Source organism: Montipora foliosa, chromosome 4 (genome assembly GCF_036669935.1).
Source record: "Montipora foliosa isolate CH-2021 chromosome 4, ASM3666993v2, whole genome shotgun sequence".
NCBI lineage: Eukaryota > Metazoa > Cnidaria > Anthozoa > Scleractinia > Acroporidae > Montipora > Montipora foliosa.
This window is the reverse complement of record NC_090872.1, coordinates 32,424,097-32,439,096: the sequence shown is the minus strand read 5'-3', so window position 1 is coordinate 32,439,096 and position 15,000 is coordinate 32,424,097. Positions and strand designations below refer to the sequence as shown.

At 41.5% G+C, this 15,000-nt stretch overlaps 2 protein-coding genes and 2 non-coding genes across 5 annotated transcripts in view; all 4 read left to right on the top strand.

Annotated features, from left to right (window-relative positions):
• Positions 1 to 2,713, top strand: part of LOC138000646 (uncharacterized) — a 3,539-nt gene extending 826 nt beyond the window's left edge. Inside the window, exons 1-2 of the mRNA XM_068847204.1 lie at positions 1 to 479; positions 683 to 2,713. The exon at positions 1 to 479 is cut by the window's left edge and continues 826 nt beyond it. Of these exons, the coding sequence (XP_068703305.1) occupies positions 1 to 479; positions 683 to 1,720 (1,517 nt within the window). The 3' untranslated portion in view covers positions 1,721 to 2,713. The remainder of the gene's footprint in view (positions 480 to 682) is intronic.
• The window catches only part of LOC138000644 (coiled-coil domain-containing protein 158-like), a 42,453-nt gene that overhangs the window by 12,088 nt on the left and 15,365 nt on the right, over positions 1 to 15,000 (top strand). For both annotated transcript variants that reach the window (XM_068847202.1, XM_068847201.1), the window contains 8 exons: positions 4,320 to 4,399; positions 6,800 to 6,941; positions 8,897 to 9,006; positions 10,452 to 10,542; positions 11,510 to 11,761; positions 12,471 to 12,547; positions 12,963 to 13,073; positions 14,476 to 14,590. In XM_068847202.1, the coding sequence (XP_068703303.1) occupies positions 4,320 to 4,399; positions 6,800 to 6,941; positions 8,897 to 9,006; positions 10,452 to 10,542; positions 11,510 to 11,761; positions 12,471 to 12,547; positions 12,963 to 13,073; positions 14,476 to 14,590 (978 nt within the window). The remainder of the gene's footprint in view (positions 1 to 4,319; positions 4,400 to 6,799; positions 6,942 to 8,896; positions 9,007 to 10,451; positions 10,543 to 11,509; positions 11,762 to 12,470; positions 12,548 to 12,962; positions 13,074 to 14,475; positions 14,591 to 15,000) is intronic.
• Trnas-aga (transfer RNA serine (anticodon AGA)) lies at positions 8,233 to 8,305 on the top strand. Its single transcript has one exon. It is a non-coding gene; the product is annotated as a tRNA-Ser (tRNA).
• Positions 8,487 to 8,559, top strand: Trnas-aga (transfer RNA serine (anticodon AGA)). Its single transcript has one exon. It is a non-coding gene; the product is annotated as a tRNA-Ser (tRNA).

Below are 15,000 nucleotides of genomic sequence, written 5' to 3'. Positions count from 1 at the left end.
GCCTCCCCTCGGACAAGCTCCTTGCTTTACAGGTGCTGCTGCAGTCGTGGCGGAATCGTCGCTGGTGTACTCGGCGCGAACTGGAGTCCCTCATTGGCCACTTACATCATGCCGCCAAGGTCGTGTGGCCCGGTCGTACCTTCCTGCGTCGTATGATCAATTTGCTCCAGTGTTTTCGTAAACGGGACCATCCAATCCGCCTGAATTCTGAATTTCACCTGGATCTTCAGTGGTGGCTTCAGTTTTTGTCCTCTTGGCATGGCGTCTATTTTTGGTTGTTTCCCGGCATGTCGGCCACCCCTGACCTCGAAGTTACATCGGACGCATCCGGTTCCCTTGGCTTTGGTGCTTACTTCAATGGGGAGTGGTTCAGCGGCGCATGGGTTTCTTCTCAAGCCTCTCACTCTATCGCCTATAAAGAGTTGTTCCCGATTATCATTGCCGCTCATGTTTGGGGGCCCCACTTCGCCAGGCGCCATGTTCTGTTTCGCACCGACAATGAGGCCGTGGTTTATATCCTCAACTCTAGAACATCCAGGATTCCCGTGTTAATGCGCTTGCTTCGCCATCTTCTCGCCTCAGCGGCTCGTTTCAATTTCTCCTTTGCCTCTCAGCATGTTCCGGGGGTTCATAATTGCATTGCTGACGCTTTGTCCCGCTTTCATTGGCAGGAGTTCCGGAGGTTAGCACCCCAGGCTCAGTCGCTTCCAGTGTCCATTCCACCTCATCTCCTGGAAGAATTGATTGGCTCTCATTAGAGCGGCAGTGCCAGTTCCTGTTAGCCCATGGTTTGGCTGACTCCACCCGGAGATCTTACGCATCTGGCCAGAGGAAATTTGTCAACTTCTGTGCGCATTTGGGCAAGTTGCATCCCAGTGGCTCCCCGTGCCCCACCGATGAATGGACATTGTGCCTCTTTGCCACTTTTCTGGCGGGATCGGTTCAGCACTCTTCGATCAAAGTTTACCTTTCAGCAGTTCGTGCCCTGCATATCGAAGAAGGCTTCCCAGACCCTCTGGTGAACTGTCTACGTTTGCAGCGGGTTCTTCGTGGGATCAAACGGACCCAAGGTTCCCCTGAGGCTCAGCGCCTTCCTATTACGGATCACATTTTGATGATCATCTTTAGGTCTTTGGATTTATCAATTTTCGACCACTGCATGTTTTGGGCCGCCTGCAACCTAGCATATTTCGGCTTCCTCCGATCTGCTGAATTTACTGTTCCTAATTTGGCTAGTTTCACCCCGGCACTCCACTTAAGTGTCGGTGACATTTCGGTAGACTCTGACGCCAATCCTTCCTGCCTGCGCGTGCGGATTAAAGCCTCCAAGACTGACCCTTTTCGGAAAGGCTGCTTTGTCCACATTGGCCGGGGACGCTTTCCTCTGTGCGCCCTTCAAGCTGTTTTGGCCTATTTGGCTGTGAGAGGGAACTCGGGTGGCCCTCTCTTTCTTTTCCAGGATGGTCGGCCCCTAACTCGCGCTGTCCTCACTGCTCGTCTCAGAGAAATCCTTGCTGGAGCGGGTGTGTCGGGCAATTTCTCCAGTCACAGTTTTCGCATTGGTGCGGCCACGGTGGCAGCTCGCAACGGCATCCCCGATCACCTTATTCAGGCCTTGGGTCGTTGGTGTAGTTCAGCTTACCAGTCGTACATTCGCACTCCATCCGAGTCATTGGCTTCCCTCTCTTCTCATCTCGCGTCTGGCTCAGTTGGCTCGTGACCCAGGTATACGTGGGAATTCATGCGGATCACAGGAAATCATGCGGATTGCAGGAAATCAAGCGGACCAGTCCTCTTCCGTTTTTTAGGGTCGCTTGTGGCTCGCTTGCGCCTGCCTGCGGTGTCTGGCCAGGACTCCTTTAATCAATCGGGAAGTCCTTGGCAATTTCCTGGTTCAGTTCCTACCTCAGGCAGAACCTTCTTCATGCCTCGCGGCCGGAGGAGCTGTGGCGGACCTTGCTTTAGTGCCTCCTTTTCACCTTGCCTCGGTTAGCAGACCTCTCAGTCTTATTTCATGATCAGCTTCACGGTACTCGGGTAAGTGTCGTCCAGTGTCGTGTCTTGAGCTGGGGGTGGGTGCTTGTGTGAGTTTGGGTGGTGGCGCAGGTTCCACGTCATCCCTGTTCGCGGCCCCTTCGCCTTCCAAGCACCCTTGGGGTGGTCTTTGGGTGGTGGCCGCTCGCAGAGTTGCCGTGGAGGCCTGTGTGCTCTGCTCATGGCCTGTGGCTCAAGCCTCGTTGCTCGCCCCGGAATCGCCGCCCACTTTGGCAGGCACCATCTCCAAGCTCGTCCATTGGCGATGAGTTTAAATGTGGCTAAATGTAATTTAGGCTAAGTTAAAATCAAGCCAATGCTGGTCAGCGGTGGTCTGGGAATCAGGCGCATTGAGGTGACATACGGGGTTTCTCGATTCGCACGTGCTGGTCGTTTCTGCTGTGTGAGGTGCTGTTTGTTTCAAGCAGCAAGCGTTCAGTTGTTCCGCTTTTTTCCCTGCCCTTCCCTCCCTCATTGGTGGATTCGGTAAGTATAGGGTTGGTAAGTATCTCCACTGACTTGGTCAGTGTGACGGTGCCTGGTGGGTGGTGGCCGCTCGCAGAGTTGCCGTGGAGGCCTGTGTGCTCTGCTCATGGCCTGTGGCTCAAGCCTCGTTGCTCGCCCCGGAATCGCCGCCCACTTTGGCAGGCACCATCTCCAAGCTCGTCCATTGGCGATGAGTTTAAGGTGCTTTAAACAAACTTCTGAAAACAAAAGTTAGTAAAATTTCCCCCTAATTTTACGAGAACACATTGCGATTATGTGTTTATAACATAAGGGCAAAATTTTCTAGTCACTGTTGAGGCACATCGAACCAGTTGGGAAACGCATTAAAAGTGCTCACTCAAGATGCTCCATCGCATTATAGAGCAAAACAAACAAACAACTTTTTCTTTATGTCCAAAAGAGTACACTCCGATGATTGTCATTTACTTCCAGTTGACAAATTGAATGAAAAATCGATTTTCATTCCTGAACAAAGGAAAAACCGATTATAAATTTAAACCACTTTTTGAAAAAAACAAATGGTTTAGTGCCCAAGGAAAGAATCTGTGGAGTAACTTCTTGCACTAAGTATGGGCTATTACTGGTATTCTGTCTTGTCGTTGTCGTTCTCTTTCGCTCTCCTTTTGTTTCTGTTCTAGTCACAGGGATCGCGTTAACGCAGAAATCGTGCATTTTTACGCAAATAAAATACAAATATAAATTTAATACATAACTATATATATCCCTCCGATGCTTGACTTGAATAACTGCGTAGCCGGCAGTGTGGACCACAGCTATCATGATATGTCAAACTGGATTGAAACCAGTGAAAAATGCAGAAAGAAAACATTTTCCAAACCGTTTTCTACCTGAACACGAAAATCGTTCACTCTTTAAGAACTATAGTTGATGTACATGTAGTATGGCCGTGTAGCTGCGTCGAGCCGCAAAAAACGTGTGAAAAGTGAAGCCTCATTTATTTTTTAATAGGTAAGTTAACCTGAGTTGAGCCTGCAATCCAATCGAAAAACCAGTACCTGGTCAGCGGTCAACTTCCAAAAAAAACAGCTGGCCTCGGTGAGCTCTAACCTTGAACCCGCAATATGTTCAAGTGATACTGGTCAGCGGATACCTTGTTTTGACAGGTGTCAATTGATCAAAACATGGATGTCCAATATCAAAGATGTATGCTGTGAACTAGTATGATACTGGTCACATTGGCATAATAAATAAATTTTTAAATATGGAGGGGTGGACGTACGTACAGACGGTCAATGACGTGATGGCTATAAAACCAAAATTTCTCGCATCGATGGGTTACCATATTTTCTTAAGGACGGTGCCTACTATTGTTATTGCGCATACGTTCTGCGCATCTCGAGGTACTCGGATTTCCAAATCGGCGTTTCTAATTTATACAGGGATATTTTTGCACAGTTCAAAACTATGCAGAGAAAGTAGAACTTAGCAAGTGCTGTTGGTATCCGAAAAGAAAATTGGGGGTAACCACGCATTTTTCAGAGATAATTAAGCTTCAATTTGGAAAAGAACGCCATACATTGCTTTGTATTAAGCTTCTTACAAATATTGCTGATTAATTATCTTCAGAAAATGCGTGGTCGCCCCCAATTTTCTTTTTGGATTTCAATAACACTTGTTGAGATCTGCTTTTCCCACATATTCAGTAAACCGCGCAAAAATACCTCTGAATTAGGAGGCACCGTCCTTAATTATGGTGCTCCGCGCGCGGAGCTCCACTATAATTATGATGATGAGTCTCAGCTCTTTTTTCCTTGTAGCACAAGGAGATGGACATGTTTTCTGGTATTTTACAAAAGAATGGTATCCCTCCACAATCTACATTTTCAAGAACTCATTCGTAAGTACAGTTGTAGATTATTTTGTAATGCCATCTGTTGTAACAAATTATTTTTCACAACGTAATTTAGTTAAAATAAGGGAGCAATAATCATGAAGTAAATCCTCATGTAGACAGTTTATGTAAATACAGTTTGAACTACAATATCATTTATGAGCAGATCTTTCCTTTTGTTGTCTTCGTTTTCTCCTTAAAAAGGAGGCTCCCAAGAGTTTTAGGATAGCGCGCAAACTGAGCATTAGTATGGCGTGCAAAGCCTGAACCGTGTGTGCTTTTTGTGACGTCAGCTTGACCAAAATTAATCTGTAAAATTAATTGTTAAATTTTCTCACGTTTTCTTCAGTAAATTTTTTTGGAAAATTGGCTCAGTTCAAACCACGTACAACATGTACATGTACAGTCCCTATCAAATACCCTTAAATATTTGTCAGAGCTAATCGAATATATATAGAAAAATGAGAAATTACAGAATATTGGCATTTAAACTGTCTCAACAACCTTGACTTTTTACCACTCAGGGATCGCGTTAACGCAGAAATCGGTGCATTTTTGCGCAAATAAAATCCAAAAAATACATCATCAAAATTTTAATGCGTCCCAGGATACAAGGCACTGACTTAAATAACTCACACAACTTGCTTTGATTTGTCAGTATAATTATTCTGTTGTTTATAAAACTGTTGGAGCGATCTGTGATCATAATTGAAGTTCTAAGAAATGGGGTTTAAAACATCTAAAAAGGTTAAAACTAAATTTTCGACCGCCTTCTGTGGTCTTCTTCAGAGGAATGTACTCTGCAAGTCACTGAATGCAAATATATAGCAAAAGACGTCACTGTTCGTTGCTCCTAAGGGAGGAAACCAGTGATGCGTAAACCCTTGGAAAGGGTGCTCTTTCATTAACAGAGTTCTTGTCCAGGAATGAACGTAACGGCTCTAGAAAAAGCCTATGCATATGCGTCAATATTAATTCCAAGTTGGTTACTCTCTTTTTCTCATAATTTAAAACATATTCTTTTTCTTGCAGAGGGTCACCAAGATTTTGAGACCCCCAAAAAATGCTTGGGACCCCAATTTGGCCGAACATGCGGGTCCCAGGACCCAGATTGAAAAATCCTAGAGCCATCCCTGCCACTTCAAAATGTCAGTCAATATAAGTTCCATAATGTGGCAAAGAAAGAAATTCACTGAAGGAAAGTATAGGCATTAAGGAATTTAACCTTTTAGGCTAAAAATAAGATTTATATCTGCCTGTTATTTAAGATGCAATGTTGCCATGGCAACAGCCATAATTCAAAACTTGATACCCAAGAAATGAGCCATATTACATGTATATTGGTAACCATAATGGTAAGTCTCTACAGGGAAACTTTAAGGGAAATTAACTAGCTTTTTCTTTTGTGACTCGTTCCCCGTAGTGAGGTTATTTGCAAATACTCTAGGGAGCCACCTTTAAGCAATTAGTTGTTGGTCAATTCTTACATTGTAAGAATTCTGACTTACTGTACAAATAGTTCTTTAATCTAAATAACAATTTCTTTGTTCATGGTTTACACAGTCTGTGATAAATAAATTGTGTACAAGCATTTCTGTATGACCACAAGAGAATTTTCCAAACTCTGCCTTAATTTAAATCCTCATTTTCTTCCCACAGCTTGAATCCAGACTGAGTTTTGTTGTTGTGATCGATTTACAAATGACAGTTGTAATGAAAACTCTTAGGCTAGTGTTTTGCAAAAATTAATAATGGAGATTTTGTGGGACAAAAGTTTAGAAGGATTTTGTGATTTGCAAATGAATGTAACTTCAAAAGCCACTGAGAGTAGATGTACGTAATAAAAAATGGAGAAGACAATCAATTTCCAATAATATTTATCGTCATCTTAAACTTTGATGTCCAAGATACATGTAGCAATGTCTGGTTGTGGAAATTACAGTGTAGCCTCAAAGGAAATGAACTTTATTTGGAAAGTGTCAAGTGTTCTAGCGCGGATGCTCTAATTGGCGACACTGTAAACTGAAATCAACAAATTAACGCAAATCAAATCAATTGTTGCTTTTTAAGGAGAGGTGAAAACCAGAGTACTTGGAGTAAAACCTCCCTTTGCAGAGTACAGAATCAACAAACTCAACCCACATATGACGCCAAGTCTGGGAATCGAACCCAGGCCACGTTGGTGGGAGATGAGTGCTCTCACCACTTCAACATCCCTGCACCCCATTTAAACCAAATTTCGCATGGCCCTATTAAATACAGAAATACAGTATCTCTTTGAACAGGATACCGCCTCACTTGTTGTACCAGTAAGTTACGTACAGTGTTTGTCTTTAATTTATTTAGTAATAATGAAATATGAATTCCAATTAGTACCGTAATTCATACGTTCTTGTTATTTTTCAGCTCCACCTCCACTGGTGCACCAGCTTCAAGAGCTGGAGGTCTGGGTACCAGTACAAGTGGGTACTCGATCCCTGGATTTCAAAGTATTGGCCTTAGGGAGATGAATGCTCAGATGGATGATTTAAAAAGAAAGTTGAAGATGGTAATATGGAGAGATGAGATCGAAAATGTCAGATTGACAAGAATGCAGCACCTTTTGTCATTATTTTTGCCATTAACAGTACTCAAACCCATGGCCGCTCATTTATTGAAGAGTTTTAAATTAGTAGTTGATGCTACTTTGGTTGAGAGAATAATGAACTTTGTTTTAGAAAATTATGATATCTTTAAAATTATTTAAAGATCCAACATTTTGACATTCTTGTCCAGTGCCTTCATCAGGGATGATCCAAGTCTTTTACATCTTTGTTAAAAAAAAAAAGTGATGTGCCCATTGATAGTAATAGCCCATTTCTGAGTTGCTGTTTCCCTTGGGTTCAAAGCGAGTCCTGGTGCACAGCCATTCAAATGGAAATGACTGGTGTATTTTCATGCAAATCACACTCATTATCACTTTAATAAATGGCTTAGCATCGAGACTCATTTTGAACCAGAAGCAAACAGCAACTCAGACGGAAATGGTCTGTTTGCTATTTTCACAAATCCTGTAATACAGTTCATTTTGGTGGGTTATTTGCATTTATTTAAAGCAATGGATGTCCAGTTCACTGAAGCGTGATACAGTCCCCAGAGTAAATGACTTGTATTGTTTTTATGCAAAGAACCCCAAAACTTATTGCATTATGGGAATGGGAAAGTAACAAATTAGCATCAGGTATAAAAAGGCCGTCATCATCATGGTTTAAAGGGGGGATGCAGCATTGATCTGCTGAAAGGCTGCGGTTGAGAGTTGACACTAGAGTAGTGTCAACACTAGTGTAATTAATGATGAAATGGTATATATGAAATGAATCATATATGAACTGCGGATATGAAATCAAGTGAAGCTATGATCTTCGCAGTTATGAGCGCAATTTTTGCAATTGCGTAGAGAAGTCTGAAAAATTCAGGACTTCAACGGGGTTTGAACCCGTGACCTCGCGATTCCGGTGCGACGCTCTAACCAACTGAGCTATGAAGCCACTGACGTTGGGAGCTGGTCATTTGTGGGTTCTAATGGTCCCGTGAGGAATGAATCAATGATGAAATGGTATATATGAAATGAATCATATATGAACTGCGGATATGAAATCAAGTGAAGCTATGATCTTCGCAGTTATGAGCGCAATTTTTGCAATTGCGTAGAGAAGTCGCTCATAACTGCGAAGATCATAGCTTCACTTGATTTCATATCCGCAGTTCATATATGATTCATTTCATATATACCATTTCATCATTGATTCATTCCTCACGGGACCATTAGAACCCACAAATGACCAGCTCCCAACGTCAGTGGCTTCATAGCTCAGTTGGTTAGAGCGTCGCACCAGAATCGCGAGGTCACGGGTTCAAACCCCGTTGAAGTCCTGAATTTTTCAGACTTCTCTACGCAATTGCAAAAATTGCGCTCATAACTGCGAAGATCATAGCTTCACTTGATTTCATATCCGCAGTTCATATATGATTCATTTCATATATACCATTTCATCATTGATTCATTCCTCACGGGACCATTAGAACCCACAAATGACCAGCTCCCAACGTCAGTGGCTTCATAGCTCAGTTGGTTAGAGCGTCGCACCAGAATCGCGAGGTCACGGGTTCAAACCCCGTTGAAGTCCTGAATTTTTCAGACTTCTCTACGCAATTGCGAAAATTGCGCTCATAACTGCGAAGATCATAGCTTCAGTTGACTAGTGTAATTTTACAATTATTTATTGTACATTGTGTCTCTCTCAAGTGTGACTGCAACCAATGTCTGATTGAATCCCCCCCTTTTGCAGTGTGAACCTCAACTGCACCCTCTCCTTTCATTGTGTTGGCAATGCCAGAGATAAATAATGTAATATTGATTAAAAAATAATGATAGCCTATAATGCATGACTAGATTAATCCGCACTTTGACCGTAGGGTCTATCCTTTGGTTATGTGATCAAAATGCCCTTTTTTTTTCAACAGACAACAGAGCTTTGTGCAAAGCAAGATGCTTATTACAGGGACATTGTCAATGACTTGGAGAAGCGACTCAAGGAGTCCATTGCAGGGAGAGACCATGTGCTTGCACTCAGGTACAGTACATGACTGTTGAGCAGTGAGCAGTTGCTTGGCATATTAATTTTTAATTAATTCCATGGATATCAAAATAATGAAAAAGACTCAGTATTGATCAGTTATATTGCAGGTCTATTTCTTTGGAAGAACTTTTTTTGCTTCCTAAAGGACTTCGAAGTGATGATATCACTTTAAGTGCAGATTACCCAATGTAGTTATGCAGGAAATATTCAGAACCGTTAACCGATATCATATGTCCACAATGATGTACATAATAATACATAATACATACTTAATTGACCGCTCCCCATAGGGGCTTTTCAGGGCCAATGAAACAATCAACAGAACACAACAACAACAACTGTTACGAATCCCAACTGGCCGGAGGCAAACCAGTTGGCTATTTACAAGTGCAGCTGGGAAGTTGAACCAGGGACTACCAGGAACAAATTCATTGAGTGGTCAGAGCGGGTCTTGAACCCGGATCTCAAGGCAAGCGCCCTAACCACTGGGCCACACTGCCTCCATATATGTGCGGTATATAAACCATGTCTTTTGATTGTGTGGTCAAATAAGGTTATTATGTAAAAAAGGTGCAGATTATTGATAAACTGGAAATAATATTCAGATCCTCAGTGTTAACAAGTATCATACATGTACAGGTACATCAGGGTTTCCTTTGGTTGTGTGGCCAAATAATGTTGTTACTTTAATCACTCACTGAAAAACTGTCCAATTAACCCTTTGATGTCCAAACCTGCCTAAACCGGCCAGGCTTAGTATTTTACTCTGTCTAACGCCAGGCGATTTTACTCGTCAATGGGGAAGCCCTGTGAGTCAATGGGTTATTAAGTAACGCAAAAATGAGGAGACAGTGCTGCCTTTGTAATGACACCCACAAATGGTGGGATCAAATGTGTGCTGAATTAGCTGCTGCCAGAGGTGCCTTTACAAGCTGGCGTCCGATCTCAACTTAGGAAAAAAATAATTGTAAACCACTATGAGACTGTGTGATAAATATATGTGCGGTATATAAACCTTGTTGTTTCTCTTTCACCCCTGTACTGGCCCCCATTAACAAGACAGTAAAATGTCTGGCGTTACACAGAGTTAAATCTGTAAGACAAGTAGTGTTCCCACTCTTAGAAGGGAAAGGAGTCCTGAAATACTTCCTGTACATGTAGGGTATTCGTTTGGGTGACTTTCCTTCATGCATGGCCGATAGAGGTTTCAAGACAACAACAGGTTCTGAGGTTTTTGGGCTTGAGTTTTCGAGACAACTCTTAAGGGAGGGGAGGGGGCAGCTGTCCAGGTGCGAGTTACTGAGCAGGTTGTGGATACCCTAGTTACTAACAGTTTTTTTGTTAAATTGCACCGACAAGCCAATTCAACTTACTGTAGAAGGGAGATTTCAGTGCAGTAAATGTAAAATCACTTCTGAGTTTCCCCGTCTGATTTTTAGAGAAAGTGAAGCTTCGGGACAGTTGAAATTGATCCAACAACTTGAGGCTGGACTAAGGAAGCAACAACAAATCATAGATACAAAGGATGAGGTATTTGTACACGTAACCGGCAAGATGAGACAAACTTGCATGTAACCAGTCAAACTGTCAATAATAAATTATTTATTTTGGTGTCAAAAATTGACACTCTTGTTGGGAATCCAGTAATGTTCGTATTATGGTGCTAGTTTTATTGAAATAAAGAACATTAATGAAGGATGTCAAGTCGCCCGAAGTGATGCCGCACAACTCTATCCATCCACTGAGTGACTACCGACTGTGTGATCCATAATTTCTGACTGTGGTGGCAAGGTACTTGTTCTACTTCGAAGTAGTCTGGTACCTATTCTGTAATCACACCTTGCTTGCAAGATCTATTAAATTGGCTGCCGAGCCTTTTAACACAGCGCTATTGGAAATGGGTGCCCAAAGAGATGGCTTTCACTTTATTAGTGATTTGAAAACCCTGATCAGTACTTGCGATTAAGTTTGAAACTTGTTATGCTTTGCAAAGTACAGTCGAGTTAAAATTATGTATTAATAATAAGAAAATTATATTAATAATCACTTTATTTAAGTCTAAAGGTTATTTAGCTGAGTACGAGTGCTCTGCTAATTGGGAAGTCTACAAATTAACTGAAATCAGAGCAAATCAAATCAAAATGTTGGTTTTTGTGGAGAGGGGAAAACCGGAGTACCCGGGAAAAAACCTCTCGGAGCAGAGTAGATAACCAACAAAACTGAACCCACATATGGCGTCCAATCCGGTAATCAATTGCGGGCCACTTTGGTGGAAGGCGTTTGCTCTCACCACTGCGCCAGCCCTGGCAAGACCTTTAACTTATGAAGCAGAATTGCTTCCTGTTTTCACTGGTGATGTTCACAGGAAAAAATTCCATTTGAGCTTACACCTGTAGTTTTCAACAACTACGCAGATTCTTTATGTCGGTTTTTTGCAAGGCGAGCAAAATGAGCGTCATACAGTATCTCTTACTATTATTTTGCGCTTGTTTTTCAGAGTTTGAACTCCATGCAGGCCAGTGTTAGACAACTCGAAGAAAATCTAGCAGCTCACAAATCTTTTCTTGATAAAATCAGAAGAATAGCATCGGAGGAGGACAAGAAACGATTCAGATCCGGTCTAGTTTCCAGTGCACTGGAGAACACGGCTTCTGTGGGACAGATTGGAGATGCTCTGGTCGAGCTCATACAAAAAAGTCTCTTTGATGATGACAAGGACAAGAAGACGTTGAAATCTTCCCTGGAACGGGTAAAAGAAATTAATTCATTCAGAGTTTGCTCTTCGAGAGGGTTAAATAAACATTTATTATTATTATTATTATTATTATTATTATTATTATTATTATTATTATTATTATTATTATTATTATTATTATTAAACCAAAGTGAAATAAAGCCTTTTAATGATAATAATAGTCAACAACACTAATAATAATAATAATAATAATAGAGCGATTTTCAAATGTGTCGAAAGTAATTAGCGAATTGCTTTAGTTTATGATTACTTCACACAGTGATTGGTTCAAAGTTCTTGCGTCACTTTTTCAACCAATCAGAGTGAATCCAAAACGAATCGTGGCTCGTGCGTGCACATTTTCCCGCGCCCTGCGTCGGCTACGTGTAATTACTTCGAGTTTTGAATGGTTTAGCGGATTGTCTCCGTCCCGTTTGATTGGTTTTGGTTTTACGACACTCGATTGAAACTCGCTCTAATAAGAAACAATTATTCCATGAGTGCGTATTGGATATAAGAGATGATAGAGAGTGACCCGAGGGAACCCTAGAAAACCACTGAAACAGAAGCAGTTGCTCAATGACTATCCGAGTGCTCTAAATAGTGTAAACAAAGAGACAGATTCCTCCATGTTGATCACCCTTTTGACTTTCCTTGATCCCCAGAAGTGGACACATTTTATTATTCAAGAAACATGTTAAATCTCTATACCTTGACCATGCAGGTGGAGGCGGAGTTCAAGAGAAGCAAAGAGTTGTCAGAAATAAGACTCGAGGAACTACAAAGTGAAAATAAAACCAGGTATACACTGTAGTTTACAGGAATGCAAGTGAAAGCTACCCAAGCTAGAAAACAAGCTTGACTGCGCGTCCTGTCTCTCGATGGCGTCCATGCTAGCACTTGAGATCCGCGCCTGTCGACGTCTGAGGAAAAATGAACGCTAAAAGAATTTCCCTCGTCACCCTTTGCGCGCTGCTGTCCAACCTCCTCAGGAGCAATCTGAGGTTCAAACCTTGAACTCCTGCTGCAGTCGGAATTTTTTTTTCCGATTACTTCTGAGTTTTGCAGCGATCAAAACTCTTAGTCTGCCAGTAGTTGTATTCCCTTTTATCATCATCATCATCATCATCATTATTATTAGTAGTATTATTATTATTATTATCATAATCATCGTTTTTATTATTTATTTATTTCGTTATTTCAATGTGCTCTACAGAATTTCCAAGCTGGAGGATGAACACGATCAAGCGTTGCAACTAACTGCAAATCGAGCAGCACTTGTCAGAAAAGAACTGGAAAATTTACAGCAAGAAACTGCAAAATTGAAGTAAGAAGTTCTTAAATCATACGTCAAAGCCCGTTCTATTTTTTAAACGTATTCGGCCTAGTTTATCAAAGTTGAGAGTATTCTTTCAAAACGTGTTCCGTATTTCTGCGAAATTCAGAGAGAACGGTTGGCTCAATAGTGAGAGCATTCACCTTCAGCCAAGGTGGGTTAAATTTGTCGCTTTTCTACTCTTCGGTTTTCAAAGGGTGTGTTTTCACGAGCGGTTTTTCAGGTCGCTCAGTGAGTGACAACCGAAAACTCCTTGAAAACAGTTCCTTTCCCAACTCGCTTACAGTTAAGCGAGTCGTCAAATTTCAAAGCATTCTCATTCAATTTAAACCACCAAACCAGGTAACTTAAGCGAGTTTTCAAACAAGATGTGATCATTATTGTGATGTAATAAGTTACCTTTGCAACGGCAAAGCCCAGCAAAAACACCCAATATTTCGGATTTAGTTGCACATATTTCTAAAACGAACTAGGTGACACCCCTTTTTTATTGCTGAAAAGTGATTAGAAGGCCATGCACGATGAAACTCTCGGCAAAGTTTGAAAAAAATCTACCTAGAGGATTCAGAGCTACCTTAAAGAAATCACAAAATTAAGGTGGCTCTGAATCCACTAGACATAACTTTTTTAAAACTTTGCAGGAAGTTTCATCTTGCCAGCCCTTCTTATTACTTTTCAGAAAAAAAAATGGGGGTCAACGAGTTCGTTTTTGAGATATAAGCAACTTAAGACAAAATAAAGGCTGCTTTTACAGGGCTTGCCCGTTGCCACGGTGACATATTACCTAACAATAATGACTGAGCAATAATTCGTGTTTCATTTGGTACCACAATATTGCCAATGCATGATACAACGTTGTGGTGGCGTTCCTTCTAATAAGCGCGTCACTTGGAAGCATTGAGACTGGTTCAAGTCTTCTTAGGCTAGATAGTGATTGTCCTGAAAACACACCCATAGTCTCCTTCGCAGCCAGTATTAGCGTCGACGCGCAACGTTCCTCTCCGTGACGACCCTAATAACGGCTGCGAAGGAGACTAGTTTTCACCACCCACCGAAAGCCAACGTTTGAATTCACCTGCTCTAATTTCACTTGATTTAATTGCAGTCTCTCTACTCGCAGAGCACTCTTGCTTTTTTAATGAAGTACATTCCAGAAGACAAATTTTATTGATGAAAAAACTAACCTGCTTTCGCTATCTCATAACTGAAAATAGCAACTCCAAGAGTTAGATTTACGACTACTTTCAACCAAGGAAGAGCTACCGCTGTCAAATGACCGAGACGGTCTTTTTGTAGAAAAGAGCACCATTATGTGAAATACCCTGTTCTTTGGCGTTTGTTCCTTTAATTGTTCAAGTGCATAAAATATTGAAATGTGGTTTCCTTTCTTCAGGGAAGAACACCAAACTGTTGTGTCAGCAATGGAAGGTAGCACAAAATGCCTGGAGATAGAGCTTGAAAAGGCACGAAAAACGAGCTACGAAACAAAAGTTTCGTCAGACGCGAAGGTGCGTAGCAAAGAATTGCAATCCTCGAATTTTTTCCCTAAGGTTTGCTTATAAATAAAGTGGTTTCTTATTGGGTAACGTAAACCTGAAACCATTGTAATGTCTTTCAATAGCCAATCATAACAGAGGCAGATAATCAAATGAACCAATCAGAACGAAATGCACATGGCTGACTCTTGCGTTGAGCGCAGGAAAAAGTGTACGTGTAAATCACAACTAGTGTTGCTCTCCACGGAGGATTTAGTCTAGTGAAGTTACACGATTACATAAGGTCTTAAAGGATAAGAAATACGTTGTAGGTATTTATTTAATGATAAAAAGTAAGCAAAAATAAGTTTCACAAGTTTCACTTGCGAATTAAACCCTGACTCAAAACGAATACAGTTGCGAAATTGTTTTCAGATGCTTTA